At 31.9% G+C, this 16,985-nt stretch overlaps 1 protein-coding gene across 1 annotated transcript in view; it reads right to left on the bottom strand.

The window, feature by feature from the left end:
- LOC124369797 (homeobox protein Hox-A1-like) overlaps positions 1 to 15,764 on the bottom strand; it is a 101,796-nt gene extending 86,032 nt beyond the window's left edge. Inside the window, exon 1 of the mRNA XM_046827898.1 lies at positions 14,807 to 15,764. Coding sequence (XP_046683854.1) covers positions 14,807 to 15,533 — 727 coding nt within the window. The 5' untranslated portion in view covers positions 15,534 to 15,764. The remainder of the gene's footprint in view (positions 1 to 14,806) is intronic.
- Positions 15,765 to 16,985: the final 1,221 nt, after the last annotated feature.

Genomic DNA, 16,985 nt, shown 5'->3' with positions numbered 1-16,985 from the left:
TTTTTTTGGTCACTGCACGAGAATTTACAGGCATTTCAAGTAATAGATTTTCTAATCAGGAAATGTTTACAGTATGTGTATGATATAGTATAGTTTGAGGGATTGACATGTAAAAAATGTATTTATTGCTTTGACTTTGAATATACTTTGAATAAATATAATTAAAAAATAACAAACTTTAAATAATTTATTTTCAAAGAAATATCTTATTCTTACAGATACAAAACAGTACTTCCTGAAGCTCTATCTTCTGTTCAAGCTGTACAAGTTTTGTCATTTTAAGTTGAAAATAACAGCCGTTTTTATTTAGGCCTGATTTCAAAATTTCCCATGTAATTTCATGTAGAGTGATAGATAAACATTTTTTCATCTTGTTAGGTACGAGTACGTGTTTATCACAAAATAATATTTTCAAACACAAACTTGATTGCCCCAAATGAAAGGACGTCCTATTTTACGAGGCGAAGTTAGGGGTATACCTCACAACACAACCTGGAGACCAACAGCTTAAATATGGCTTTATCACACTTTTATTTGAATGGATTTTGTTCTTCTGAAACAATTTCCCAGTGTACTAAACTGGTACTCAGTATTCAAATAATATTTATAGCAGAAACCTTCACATCTATTATATGTATCCAAACTCAAAACCTTAATTTGTTGAAAGATGCCTGTTCCATAAATTAACACACCATCTTATAAATGATAATATAAGATAGATAATAGTAAATTGCAGTATTTTGCACAGTAAAGAAACACGAGGTGAGAATATAAATTCAAAATGTTCGTATGATTTACCATTTTAGTGACAATGTATCGCTGTTGAAATGTCCGACAACTTAGACGAGAAAAGACCGTGAAACGGTATCAAAATATTCCCAGCTCAATGCACCCTCTGTCAGAGACATGGACTTGTGACGTGTACAAGGGTTCGGGAGGGTTGCTCAGGTTTGTAGTAGCGGGTGGGTGGGGGGTGACGAGGGAGAAAGGTGAACTTGGGACCATTGGGATTACAGGACTGACTTCACTCTGACATCTTGGAAACTTCGACATCTTGTATCCGGAAAACTCAGCATTATTTGGCGTACAATGATGTTCCGAAAATTATTATTTCACTGTTGGACCACCTTGTACAATAAACACTTTTACACTTTATTTTTTATTTTAATCACGATTACTATTTGGAGTAAATATATTGTTAAAGTTAATCAACATTATGACAGAAACCCCTTAGTTCAGTAGTCATTAGTAATCGGAATGTTAAAATAAGTCATTCTTCGTAGATTAGTGGACATAGTCTCAAATCTCTAACAGAGGGATCACGGGTTCAAATCCCGGGTAGGTCCAAACACATGTGATCGGAATAAAAAAGCCATGTGACCCCAAAGTAGCCAGCATAGCCAGTAAGGCCTTAGATTTAGAAGGGATACAGTGTTTTTATTGTTTAAGAGCCGGCTGAAGTGAGACGACCTACAGTTTTACCCCATAAGAATAATTTTAAACTCCTTCTAACACTTTTGTGGCATTCATTTTGGTCGTGCCTCACTTTAAAAATACGATTTCGTTTCTTCGTACGAAAGCTTTTTCGTTTGTGTTTTTTTTTTTTTTTTTTTTTTTTTTTTGTAAAGTGTGTACATTTTGTATATAGTATGAATTATAAATATATTTTCTAAATAAAGGAAAAAGGTTTGAAAAAATAAAAATATGTTTGGATGCGTATTGATTATATTTAAAAATTTCACATCTCCTAAGAGTATACGACTAAGAAAGGGCCTTAAAGTGCTTGAGTTTTTAAAGTGCTCCCATAGGTCTAAAAGCAAGATGGCCGACAGTACAGCCGGCTCTTAATAATAATTTTTGAAATTAAGGGTATAAAATGAAAATGAGAATCAAACAAAAACTGTGTAGAATAACACGTAATTAGTGATTTCAGTAATTTAAATTTACAATAAAATATGCACTAGTAACAATACATACAGGGTGATTCATGAAGTTTCTCCCCCCACTTTTACAGCACATTGTACTAGTAAAAATAATGAAAAAACTTTATATAAACATAGGTCCGAAAACGCTTCGTTAGCGAGTTACAGCTAGCGAAAGATTTCACCTGAATTCCTGGGTAAAGAGTAAAATAAAGCCATACTGAACTTTTGGAAAGGTTAATTAAGTAAGAAATATCGTGGATTCTTATTGTATTTTTACCTGATAAAGCTAATAAAATAGGTTTCAGAACTGTACCTGTAGTAGTTTTTGAGGGATTCAGGGTTAAATGCAAAAATTGAGGCACGAAACAATGTTTTTTTAAGTTTGATGTATAATAACTTTGTTAAATTGGTAATAAATACATAAAATCAACAAACATTAATTATAGAGAATTTAATTCTGAGAAAATTGATATAATCAAAGTCAAAAAATAAAAACAGAAATAAGTACCAAAACATCGATTTTATTCAGTATAATACATTACTAGCTGTAAAGAAATACCGTACGGTATTTAGTTAAAATAAATCAAAAACAAAATGTTTGTTCCTTAATGATGAGATAAATTGAGAAAACAAGATTAACTGTTAAATAAATTTGTTTGTAAATAAAAATATCATGTTTTTAATTACATTGTATTTTTTTTTAAATAAAAAATTTACATCAAATGTTCGAAAAATAAATGAAGCAAACATTTTCCCATTATTGTTTACTAATCATCGAAATGCAATTTTTTGTTTTATTAATTTCTAAGTTGGTAACGCACGAATAACAGCTTATCAAACAATGGTATTCTGTACTGTTACGTTAGAACTGTGTATTAGTGGTGTTTTGCAAGCTACAGCAGGAGATCGGGTTCTGTGAATCGTGTTATTAAATGCAACTTTTCTGTGAGTTATAATTCGATTGTTTATTCAGAGCGAAAAAATGCCTTACTTATTTACATCAGAGGAATACGCTGATATGGTTTTTATTTTGGGTTACTGTAATGGTAATGCTAGAGCTGCTGTAGAAGAATATGAACTACGTTACCCTAATAGGAGGATTCCAGATACCAAAACAATTTCAGGAACTTTTCGTACTCTTCGGGAAACAGGATCACTACCAAGTACTAGAACCAATTATGAACGAGCTGTCCAACTTGATGATGATATTGTTATTAATGCTGTTCATCGCAGTCCAAGTGTAAGTACACGACGTATTTCTAGCCGGATAGGAGTTTCGCAGTCAACGGTGTGGAGGTCACTTAATCGAAACAAATTTTATCCGTTTCATAAACAAAAGGTTCAACATCTACAGCTAGGGGATGGGTCCGCTTCGCTTGGAGTTTTGCAATTTTTTGAATATTAATAATCAACTCTACAAGCGTATTTTGTTACGGATGAGGCACAATTTCACTCGGGATGGTGTCAATAACTTGCACAATGAACACTCATGGCAGAAGAAAATCCACATGAGGTAGTGGAACAGAACTTTCAACACCGATTTAGCGTCAATGTCTGGTGTGGCCTTTTGCACAATCGGCTGATTGGACCTTTCATATTACCTGGACGCCTAAATGCTGAGTTCTATTTGCATTTCCTTCAAGAAGAGTTGCCGCAGCTGTTAGAGAATGTTCCTTTACATCTCAGACAAAATTTGTACTTCCAGCATGACGGAGCACCTCCCCACTTTTCACGTGCTGTTTCTGCTTACTTAAATCATCAATTTCCTGGACACAGGATTGGTCATGGAGGGCCTCACCCTTGGCCACCAAGATCACCAGATCTATCTCCATTGGATTATTGCATCTGGGGATGGATGAAAGACATTGTATACAAGACCAAAAGTGAATTCTCGTGATGATTTAATTGTCCGTATTATGGATTCCGGCTGTGCAGATACAGGGAAGTCCTGAAAAATTAGGAAACGCAACAAAAAGCAATACACAAACGTGCTGCAAAATGTATTGATAATGATGGCCTCATTTTCGAACATCTATTATAAAAAGGTGCATACGGTTGGCCCCAACCTGATTAATTTTGCTTAAAACTAGCAATGTATTATACTGAATAAAAATCGATTTTTGGTACTTATTTCTGTTTTATTTTAGACTTTGATTATATCAATTTTCTCAGAATTAAATTCTCTACAATTAATGTTTGTTGATTTTATGTATTTATTACCAATTTAACAAAGTTATTGTACATCAAACTTAAAAAAACATTATTTCGTGCCCCAATTTTTTTGCATTTAACCCTGAATTCCTCAAAAACTACTACAGGTACAGTTCTGAAACCTATTTTATTAGCTTTATCAGGTAAAAATACATAAGAATCCACGATATTTCTTACTTAATTAACCTTCCAAAAGTTCAGTATGGCTTTTATTTTACTCTTTACCCAGGAATTCAGGTGAAATCTTTCGCTAGCTGTAACTCGCTAACGAAGCGTTTTCGGACCTATGTTTATATAACATTTTTTCATTATTTTTACTAGTACAATGTGCTGTAGAAGTGGGGGGAGAACTTCATGAAATCACCCTGTATAATTTTCATGCATGATGAAATTTTACCCGCAGAATAAACTGGCATCTATTAATTCATCCAATAACGACGTTTCACGGAAAAAAGTAAAAAAAAAAAATTAAATACTGTCGTGTTTTCCAGTTGACCGGGCAGAGCGGAGCACTAAAAGGAACACGCCAGGCCAGAGGGCCAGGGCGGGCGGACGTAGCGTGTGTGAGTAGGGCCGATAGTGAATAATTAACAACGGAATGCCATTTGTGAAACCGCCATCAGTATCATATTAACACCTGGCCTAATCGATACATTACAGACCAACTCCGTACCCGGCGGTACAAATTATGATTCACATTATTGGTGATCAAACGTACTGACTGAAACCTCCAACTTCCCTGAAAAATGTTTTCTACGGGCTCAATTATTCACAAGGCGAAAACTAATCGAACTAAGAGTGGTCAAAATTGAGTCAATGGTTGAGTTAGAAAGTGAGTAACATTAGTTTTCTACATTCGATAACAAAAAATAGTAAAACAATAATTGTGAGTAAAGGAACGATATTGATGGAAAGCAAAAGATAGTCGGAACGTGTTATTAGGAAATAATAATAAAAAATATAAAAAAAAAACAGCTGATCGTGTATTACAGATGGGTTGTAGCTGAATGCATCTACTTAGAATATTGGTCGTTAAACACACAGAACGTTGTTGTCTTTGTTATTAAGGTAATGCTAGCTATCGAAATGGTTTCAGCGTTCACTGAAGAAAAAAGCAAATTAAAATAATTATATGGGTTATTTAATATTGCTATACATTATTCAAATCTAAATTACATAATCTAGTAACATAATAGTCATTATGTTTAAAAAAAATTGTGGCTCCGCCAGGTCTTGATCACAAAAGGTATATTTAAATAATAACACTAACATTTTTAAACTATTTTACAATGCATTTGAGGTTTCCATTGAGACGATATCGTGTTGTTAATTGAGAATTTACTACATTTTTAATCAACCTGCGGTATATAAATTGTAAGAAGCTGACTTTAACCACTACATTCAATTAATTACATTAATTTTTCATGTTAAATTTTGGTGATTAAATTTTGTTAGTATTTATGACATAAAACTTCGATTTTAGATCTAGAATTGCCTCCTTTTCCAATAAACAATATCTTGTACAGTGAGCAAAACAAGTATCATTATCGTCATCATTATATACACAAAGTTGTGCGAAGCGCTGTGAAGAATATTTGCAGCTTTGCAAAGATATGTGCATGTCTGACAGCCTTCAGTGGTTTCGGTTCGGTGGACAGAAGGATGAGGTTAGGTTGTAGATCTGGTGATGAGGTTGATCTTTATAACAAGGCAACAGCACAAACTTCAGAGAATCTGAGTAGTACATTGTCTACGCCTCAACGCCCAAAAAAGTTAATTAATTTACAGATTTTAAGAAATTTATGGGATGCCAGTTACGATTTATTACTAACCGAAATCTACAGGAATTTCGTCCTTATTATTGAATACATTATGTGCATATATTATGTCGTCCTTATAATTAGAAATATGCACAAAGATTAAATGAGAAGGTTATCATTCGATTTAGTCAAAGTTGTATTTAGGATATTGTTGTGTCTCCATCAAGAATCTATTTATAAAAAGTACTGCCTAATCTAAAGAATAATTCCGTGGTTTATACCTTGTAATTTAGAATTTGAGTCGTAAGCAGATTTTGTCATAAGCATACAATGATTTATAATCATTATAGGGTCCTATAGGCCTTCAATCTGGTTTTTCTCGAAATCAATTGAGGAATTTTTTCTTAAAAAATAAATCGATCCTCAGCAACAGTAGTTTAAGTGATAATCGAAATGAGAGTATATCGAAAGAGTAAAAATATGAAATAATAATTATTTTCAGATTATATTTTCCTAGCTAAAAGCTTGACACACTCAAGTCAAACATAAGATTCATCAACAATAGTTACATCCTCGTCAAACAAGTAGATGAATAAGTTGGAAGTCATCATCTTAAGAGTTTGTATATGGCCCAGCTAAGGCTGAATTAATTTTCATTGACGTGTCTGACAGCTGGCTTTCAGTGTGTCAAGCTAACAGAAAGTATGTTCTGAGAAAAAGTTATCATTCCACATTTTTAACTCTTCGATACCCTGCCAGTGCGACCTTCACTAAAATTAGCCCTGCTGACGATTGATGCCTTTCTTGGAAAAATTCCTCTATCGATTACAAGAAAACCAGGTTATGCTTTTACAGTGCAAATTGACTCTGGCCTCCTAGACTATGATGTGATTATATTCGTATTACTTACATTCATAAGTCTTCGAAGTATTAATGGAAATAAATGGCATATCAACCTGGCTAAGAACTTAGCAGAAATATTCCTATTGTTTTATCAAGTTTCAATTTGATTGGGCTTTTTGCGATAATTATCGTTTTCAAAACCTGCGTTAAATTGCCTATACGTATAGATTCTGATTCTAGGTAGTGCTTTTGGGCTTTAGGAGTCATGTAGGGTGAAGTTATGCTGAAATTTTCTTCAAGTGCTACCCTGAGAACAAATGTAATATGCTGAATTTGCATACAAAATCGACCTAAAATTTAATGGGGCGTGTTAAACTGTTAACTCTTCTTCGAGTTAATGTAGAAATCGCACTAGCTCAGTGTGTCCATTACCGGTGGATTAATCGAATCGTGAGCCTAGCCCCAAAGGTTGGGGACACCTATCACATTTAAGTGATGTAATCCATTTCGTGACTAGAAATGTTTTATTGTTAAATTCGCAGGTCTATAAAATACCTTCTATAAATACATAAAGATCATAAAAACATTATTTAGCTCTCTTTGAGGGGCTACAGACATTTCAATTAGACAACTTAGGCCCATTTTGTAACCAGGCCCAATTAAAAGACGATTTTTAATCATTTATGACTTTCTATTAAAAAAATATGTTTTTTTACTTAACGAAATTACATTTTTAATAAATAAAAACATGTTACACCTCAAAGCTATTACGCATGTACATACTATAAAAATGTCACATCTTTATCTTCAGTAGTTATTATTTGGGCTTGATTACAAAATGTTCAAAATTGCCCATTTTATCCCCTTAATTTTAGGTGAAGTGATAACAAAACAATGTATTCAAATTTTGTATTAAGGCCTAATAATAAAATAGGCCTTAGGTTTAAAAGCTTAAAGGTTTATTAATTCAATATTAAAAATGTTTACTAAACCCAGAACCGATCACTCCATCTTATCAACATAGAGGACCGTTTCATTTTTATATACACATAGTGACCATTACGTTATGATTACATTTTTAATAATTCTTTGCTATAGTAGAGATCACAACATTTAGTGCACTGTTTAAACTAGTCGTCACGAAAAAGTATGAAATATTACGTTTTTAAGTTGAAGAAATATTTGTTTTCCTATGTGTAATATATATGTTACGCAAAATATATGATAATTTACTTTTAACGTATTTCACTGTTTACTGTTTAAAAGAATTAATTTTTTTTATAATGACAGAGTAACTTAATTAATTGGGTTAACCTGTAATTTTAATACAATAGACATGTTATATACAACAATATGATCGTGGTTATCAAATATAATAGTACTTATTTTAAATTAAATCACATAAATTTTGAATTATTGAAATGCCAAACCAGTTCTGTAGTACTTGAGAATACCTTAGATAAAAAACAACTAAGTTGTACACTTTGTAAAAAACTATACGACATCGTGGTTATCTTTTATTAAAAAATCTGATATATAGTTAAGCACAAAAATAATGTTTTTTTAAACACTCAAATAGAAAATATTGTTTTTTTTACATAGTAGATACATATCCTTTAAAACTGTCTCTACTTAAAGTTTACAATAGCAAATAAACTATATTTGTTACTAAATGCAAAAGATTAAAATTTATAAATAATTTGTTAAAGTGATGAAAATTATTCAAAACATTAGAAACGAAGATTCTGTACTTGCTCCAGTTTTAAGTAAGCGTTTAAGACAAATCTTTATAAAATCAGATCAGTTTGTTAAACAATAAACAATCATATGATTGAACAGAGTTGTATAGCACTAGTTAATATTTGTACAAAGTATGCTTACAACTATAGAAGAGATGTTTTTTATTTTAAATTACTTTATATGTAGCTTCCATACTGTAATTATTATATTTGAGAAGTTATTCTTTACCTTGTAAATGGATGAAACAAAGCACAAATAAATGCAGTGACTGTGACAGCTGATGTATTGGACAAACTGGCAGAAATGTTAGTTAAACACATTTAAAGAACATATACAAACATTTAAAACAAGTAAAATTTCTGCAAATGAATTGAATTTGGCTTAAAATTAATCAGAATCTGACCAGTTACAAAACTACGGAAAAAAATTTGAAAATTTGAGACATTGAAACAAAAGGAGATATATAAAAGAATTGCATATTTATCTAAATTAAAATAAAGATCGTAAAATGTTCTGAATAATATAAATCTAAAAACAGACAGACCTTTGACAGTTGAAAAAAGTGTATAGGAAGAACTGATCAGAGTTATAACTATATATTGAACCTTATTTGTTTTAGAGGTTATTTAGAGGTAAACGGTTACTAAAGCTTGGTGAAGCACGTTTATGCAGTATAAAATGTGTAAAAGGGGTTTTAATTTCTTATTTTTTATACTAAAGGAGAAATAGGTTTTCTGCATTGATTCTACAGTATTATTTGTTGGCTTACAGTTAAAGGTTTCATTTGAACTGAGGATTATCGGGAGTCATCTGATGCGACAACTAATTAACTATGAGAGACGACCAACTGAAGTTTTATCGATATACCTAAACTTCATATCTACGTGATAATGAAGAAATCGATATGAGACCTAACACGATTAGTTATGATAATGTTCTGAAGTTGACACGGTACTAGCCAGTCTGATACCGAGGCACGCTACCCATTGATCTCGATAACAGTTGTTCTGGACATTCTTGTAATTAGGGAAATTACCGAAATGCTTTTGACATGGTCATGCGATATTTTCTGAAGCAGTTACCGACAGCGTCAAGGGTATTACTGCCAACTCTACACTGCTCCGTGTGGAAATTTATTCGTCAATTCCAGTATGATTTAGTATCCGACTACTTTCTTGACGGTATGCTGCCTACTATGACTACAATGATTATTACTGCCTGAAAGTACTGATGTAGTAGTGACTCAAAAAACATGCGTACATCAACAATTTTTTAAAGCTTCATACTTTGTGTCCATAAATGATTAAACTTATCAAATCACATTTAAAGGACTCTCCTTTATCACTGCCATCGAATGTTTTTTCGGACAGTTTCCAAATTAATTATAAAATATAATAAAAGTCACAGACGAAGTTATTACAATGGGCATCATGTTTAGAATTAGAAACTTTTAACGTTAATAATATTTTATAGAAGGAAATCCACATATATGTGTGAAAATACAGAAAGGGAGTTCACACTAACTATTACCCTATTCCTCTAGTTAATTATTAAGAATTCAGGGTTATAAAAATAATTTAATAAAAAATAAAAATAAGTAAATTTTGCTCTCTATAAATATTCCACAAATTTGATATGTGCATTTATAGTTTAACAATATACAATACTTAAGCATATTAACAAAAATGATTTTTTATGTTGATGTGAGTTCCATATTTGTAATTATGAATTATAAAGTCCTGATTTGTAATGCTGTCAACTGTTTTTACATATTATGTACTTTTTAATGTTCTCTTTAAGCTTGATAAGTATATGTTTAGTTTATACATACGCAAGACTGAATAATATAAGAAATATAATTTGTTGTATTTGTTATAATTCCGTATCTGTATTTATTTACTGATAAAATGAATTATTTATAAAATAATTGCCATCATCCTGTATTTGGTTTAAAAAATCTATATTATTTCAGAGTTACACAAAACAACTATACATACTCAAAAATCCAAAGATGTTTTTATTAGCAAAACTGTTTTTTCAATTAGTTTAGAAAAAAAAAAACAAATCCTAGCTTAATATTATCCTTAATAACGATTATTTGAGTTTTTATGTAAAGCGCTGCAATACCGAACTGGCAGTTTTAATTTAGCAATTACATAGCATGAAAAGTCAGCATAAACAATCGGTTTGGTCTTGGGAAGACGATATGTGGTACTCATATATGTGGCCACAATGTAATTTATCATATGATACGACAAAAAGTGCCAAAGAAAAGAAGACATATATAAAGGAAGGATGAAACCAAAAGCACAATAAGGAACCTCCCAATTTAGTAATGGAAAGTTTTTGTTTTTATTAAAAAATACTTTTTTCTCTTAGCGTAGCATAAAAATCTAACCTGTATTTTTCGAGTTATTATATTTGTATATCTAGTTTGGAATTACGTCTATACTTATATTTTTAAAACTCAAATTTAAACTTAAACTTATTTTAGACTTTAAATTTACTGTACAAATTTTATATATATTAAAATGTATTATATTGTTTATTGTAAATGCTTATGTATATTTCTCTAAATAAAAAAATCTAGTAAATATATCAACGTTATATGTTATAGTAATTAGTGCTATTGGTTGATAAACAATCTGAACTTGTCTAAATTAATTCTAACCCCGAAAACATACCTTATTTTTTTATTTTTATATGAAAACCGTGCGTTGACTTCACTAGACCGCTCTAGTGCTAGCTGTGATATGATGTTACATGCAGAGCTCATTAATCTCCATTGGATTCTAACCTAATGACGATAAACTAATTAATGTATTACCTTACCAGTCATAGGTTTTACTACACTTGGTTTCCACAACTTCTTCAGGTCTGAATGGACAGTTATTAGGTCAACTGTTTAGTTGTTCTTTTCCACGAAGTATGAATTGTGTTATGAGTGAAAAGTATGAAATGCGTTGTATTATAGGAGTTCAAACCATAGCTGTAAAATTTGTTTAAAGCGTTGTCTGTTGTTGGAACTGACATATATAGTATATACTAATAAAAATAAATATTCAATCTACCCTTAAATGATGGATCAATTCAATAAAAAAATATATTGATGGAAGGTGAACGTACTTTGAGTATAACAGTGGTTTTATACAAACCGCTAGCTTATTTTGTGTTGCTTCCACTGAAAAATTATGGTATTCTAATGTAATTTCTTTGGAAATATAATGTATGTTTTCTAGTGAAATAATACACATTTTGGAATAAAACTAATGATTAAAGCAATAATATATATATATATATATATATATAATTGTATAATCAAAATAATGTATTTTATTACATTCAGTAATATCATGGTTTAATTGTGGTATTTATATGTTTAGAAAAATTCAAAAACAAATTTGAAATAGATTAAAAAAATATTTATAGATTATTTTCCAAATGAATTGTTAGACGCTAACACCATATCTCGTGAAAATTACAAAGATTTCTAAAGTTGCATTTATTTGAGCTTTGAGAAGTCAATTAAACTCGCCATAATGTTTACTTTATTTAGTGCTATTTTTTGTTTACTTCTTCATGGAATTGATGGTTATATTTTTAAAAACAGTTGTTATATCCATAACCTTTGGAGTGTAGTTTTTTACCCACAATGCACGTAGTTTTCAATTTATCTACAAAGCATATAATTTAATGCATTAAAACGAGAATTAATCTACTACGATCCACAAAATCGGAAAAAATATTATTCCAGTTGTTCTTGTATTAATTAATAAATACAACCGTATATCTCGAGAACGTTAAAACATATGTCAAAGCTATGCATAATACGTAACATTCAGTTCAAGTTTAAAGTTAAAAGGAAATTTGTGAAGCGTGAAAGGAAATATACTTATTAATATTTAAACTTTTAATACTAATAATTAAATAAAAATATATTTCTGTAGATGGTTTGATGGTTGCATATAATGTATTATATATTTCGCATTGCAGCAAATAGAAAATAATACTTAACAATGATGTATTCTATATTTAAGTTATATCAGCATGTATTTGTTATAGGTGGGAATTAAACGCAACCAAAGAGAGTTATTTTCATAAATTTGTTCTAGATGAACATATCTAGTCCTTAAAACCCCCTTTACATCATTAGAGAACCAATCGAGCACAGTTTATGGCGGGTGGTTTGTCTACCTTTGCGTGCGGCCACTGCCCTATCGTAATTCTCGTGGTTCGGGATCACGTCATTTGGGCGCCGCGCTATAGCTGTTTGCTCTTTTGTGACCCCAGTTATAAAAAACAAACATAAACAGATTAATCACCTTTCTAGGAACTACAATTTATATCCAATATGGATAAATGATCGATATAATGACGAATTAATAATTTTAGTGGTTGAAATATGAAATTTGTGTTTGAAAACAATTTATAGATCATACTATAATAAAGTTACTTTGCATACCGCATTTTAGAACATGAGATTAAATGCCGAAATAACAGCATACAAACATTTCGCCATATGAGTTTAAAAAGACATTTGAAAAAATATTGATATATGAAATACAATATAAGTGTAAAACGATATTTTAATTATAGAAATTTCACTGTTTCTGGTGAATGAAATTGATACAATTACAATAGTTTTATCCTTTATTTAGAGGAATTATTTTCATATTTATTTAAATGTTACATATATCCTTTTTTTAGAAAGTAGTTAAAATTATTCTTGCCAGTTATAGCATATCCGAATGATGATTTTTTTTATATATTACCAACTAATATTTTACACCAGTAAACATTATTTATGTATTATGTTTGTAGTATATAACGCATTAAAAAATGAAAAATACTAAACCGTAGACATGAAGATTAAGTTTTAACTGTTTAAACGTTACATAATTATTATAATTATATTTGTCATCTACTTATACTATACTCTTCAAGAAATATTTTTCAACTGAAACAAATGCATAATGAATAGTAGTAAAAATGCTTAAATGGAAAAAACAACTTTGTGATTACGTAATTGAAAAAATTCATAAATGTTATTTTGGTATGTACTTTTATTCTCAAGTCTGACTTACATAACATAGCCTGTCAACATTGCTCTAGGTGATAAAAGTTGCTCTTTCTTTGCAATATTTTTTAGACTATTTTTAGGTTTGATTTTGACAATAGGTTTATGAATTATCAACAGTTCATCAATTAATAGCTGAAATCTATTTTGAAATTTTTATGAACAAACATTAAGTAAAAAATTCAAGAATTGCTCATAGACCTAAATAATTGTTTATAATGTATAATAAATATTATAATTTATAATGTAGCACACATGGTAACTAATAAAAAATAAGTAAATCAGATTGCAATAAAATTACCCTCATTAAAAATGTGATAAAATGATTAAATTAAAATTGGTAATATCATTTGTTCACAATAAGGATATTTTAACTACATTGCTTCTCATTCCTCATTATTATTATTATTTTCTCCCCACACGAACACTTTTACAATTAAAATGGTTATGGATAGGGTAATTAAAAGTAATTATTTGATGTAACTGTCAGTGTGTCTTCGTACGTTGTCAAAGAAAAATATTTACGCGAATCAGTAAAAAATATAATTCTTAAAAATACAAACAACTTATATTTTAATAATTGCATTTGTTTAGTGTCATAAAATATAATCATTTCACCACCTAGGTAAATTGCACTGTGCTCATACTGTACGCTACTGCATATAAATATATAATAATATTTTAAAGTCTAATTATAGAAACCAAGAAGACTTAAGTCCGGTACAGCATTTATTTCCGGACTTAAGAAGGTTTTTCCTCAGTATATTATTGTAAAATTATACCAGTTAATCTACTCTTTTGTCATCTCATTTAGAGTTTTCTGTGAAATACTCTTAAATTAAGTCAATTTTTCTCTCTAATTTGATTTATAACTTTATTTTTAGAAGGTTACTTACATGAATATTAGATTTTTACAGTCTGTTACTATCTATTCTCCCACACACAATTCTGCAGTGTCAGAACGCAGATGACTGAGCTTCATTTAAATAAGTTTATTCTTTTATTGTTTGAGTCAGCTATTAAACTGATGTTACATGCTCGTTATATTCATAAATGTTTATATGCTCTACTTTCTAAACGATCAAGTATGTAAACTGGAAATAAAGCAGGTATATTTCCAGTTATTCATATTTCTACAGTAAACTAATTATTATTTTGAAATCCAACGTCTGTATATGAAATATGTCGTTTCCTAGTAAGCATTCGTCTTATGCAATAACTAATATTTTTGATTATCTTTGAATTTTTACCTTGAGGTTTGGGAACGTTCCTCTTGACTTGCATCCACTTGTAAGTCGGCACCGTCTGTTGGGGAGAAGGTCGGTGGCTGTGGTGTCTCTGGTCGTAGTCCATGGAAGGCATGCTCTGGGGAAGTACCTCCTCCTTGACCCCCTGGAAGTGTTGGGTCTCCTGCAGGAAGTGCTGCCCTGTGTCCGGGTGGGACGGGGGCAGTTGGTGATGGTGGTGGTATGCGGTATTGTGGATAACGTATCCTTCATCGTGATGGTGATGGTGGTGATGCAGGAGATCTTGTTGAAGGTGTACCTCTTCGTGGTGTTTCTGAGGATACTGTAGCCTTTCAAAGTTTGGCTCGGTCTTCTGGTAACTCGGGGTGCCGTAGTCTAAGTCAGTATAGCTTAGTCCGTTGGAGGTGATTATGTTGAAAGACTCGCCCTGGTGCGAGTGTCCTAAGTGGTAGAATCCCTCTTCGTGAGGAATCTTCTGGCACTCTCTCTGGCACAAGTCTTGGTACTCCTGGTAGCCTTCTACGGCGTAAAACCCCGCATTGTACCCTCTACCGGGGGACCCGCCGGACCTGCCCGCGACGAAGTGGTCCCCCATCGAACTGTGATCTTCGTACCCGTGGAACTGTGTTCCGTGAGAATCCTCCGCGGCTCCGACACCGTAACCCATCGCGTAATCGCCCGTGTAGATACCTCCGCTGTTGTTGTACATCCCTAAGTTCATTGTCATCATCTTTCAACACATCGAAAGTTCTGAAACGCACTGACTAGAACGGCACTGGCACTTCGGAAAAGTCACATTGAATGGTCAGCTATGTTCGCGTTCTGATACAACACCTAACAAATTGTCGTTCCCATAAAGGAAGAGTGCTACTTATTCTTTTGAAGAAACACACCTGTTGTTTTTGGAATGTTTTGAGATTTTACCGCAGTACTCTCGGCGAAACCCGATGCGCAGCGCGACCGCTCGTCGGCTACTGGCGCGCTTGGCGCTGTATCACTTGACAGGGGGAGGTGCCCGAAGAGGGCGGTGGGTGGAGCCTCGACCAATCACAGAGCCACGTTCATATCTCCTATTGAGATGTCACACTCCACCGTACGCCTATGATGGATTAGACAGTTTTCAGTTCTGGTTTTTCTACCTCCTCGGCCAGATGTATTTGTAATTGTAGCAGAGCCTTTGTTATGGAAGTGGCTACTGGCGGACCCTTCTTCCCCTCCCTGGAGTCACCCTTATCTCTTTATTCATTGACGTGCTATTCAATGGACCTTTGTCCCGAAAATGGCTCCCTTTTGACACAACATGTGCTGAAATACTAGTATGAATATGTTAAAATGGAGACCCTAACCTTGGCCTTAATGTCGCCGTTGTTGGCCCTATGTTTTCGACGTGTCGGCTTGCGGGTACGAAGCCTAAGGGGTACCAAGGGCAGAACCAAAATTAGAAAATTTTATTTTATTTGAAAATAGTTATATAAAACAGAAAAATATGTGTAAATATACTTCTCGATAACTGTTCAACCTACCTCTAATATATAATTCTGGAATATTCTTATACAGTCTATATTAGTTTAATTAATTAATTATGTTTCACATAGTTTACGGCTAAGATCTATCCCTGTTTATTGTAGTCTACTCTGTCTTTGATTAGCAGCTAAAAACAGGTTAAAGCGTCTATAAAGCATAATCAGGAGAATTAAAAGGCATCTATAATACTCATATGAGTAAAAGACTAGTACTGCGCGTAATACTATAGTATTAGTATAGACGTATTCTGTGTGAATGTTGAAGAAGTAATCAATGAATTAGAAGAGAGATTCTGAGTTAATAATCATATGCGGGATAGCTTTTTGCCGTCTATTGTTTTAATTTAAATTGGACAGTGTTATGCTTCATCTAACCAACCCTTTGTTTTGTTAATTTTGAAGTATGAAAGTGATTCCATAGAGTAAGAAACGAGCTATCTCAAAGTAAAATCTATATTTCCCTCTTTGTCTAAACATGTTAATAAAACTTTCTGAACCAACCAACAGGATGCACATATTTTACATTTTGCGACAGAAAACTAACCAGCCATTAGTACCAACTCTCATTTCAAAATCTAGATCTGAATATTTCAACAAGGAACCAAGCTGGTTGCTTGATATTTGATGACGTTTTCTTGTCTATGATTGTTATAAATATA

Source organism: Homalodisca vitripennis, chromosome X (genome assembly GCF_021130785.1).
Source record: "Homalodisca vitripennis isolate AUS2020 chromosome X, UT_GWSS_2.1, whole genome shotgun sequence".
Lineage (NCBI taxonomy): Eukaryota > Metazoa > Arthropoda > Insecta > Hemiptera > Cicadellidae > Homalodisca > Homalodisca vitripennis.
The sequence above is the reverse complement of the archived record's forward strand: the minus strand, read 5'-3'. Positions and strand labels throughout refer to the sequence as shown.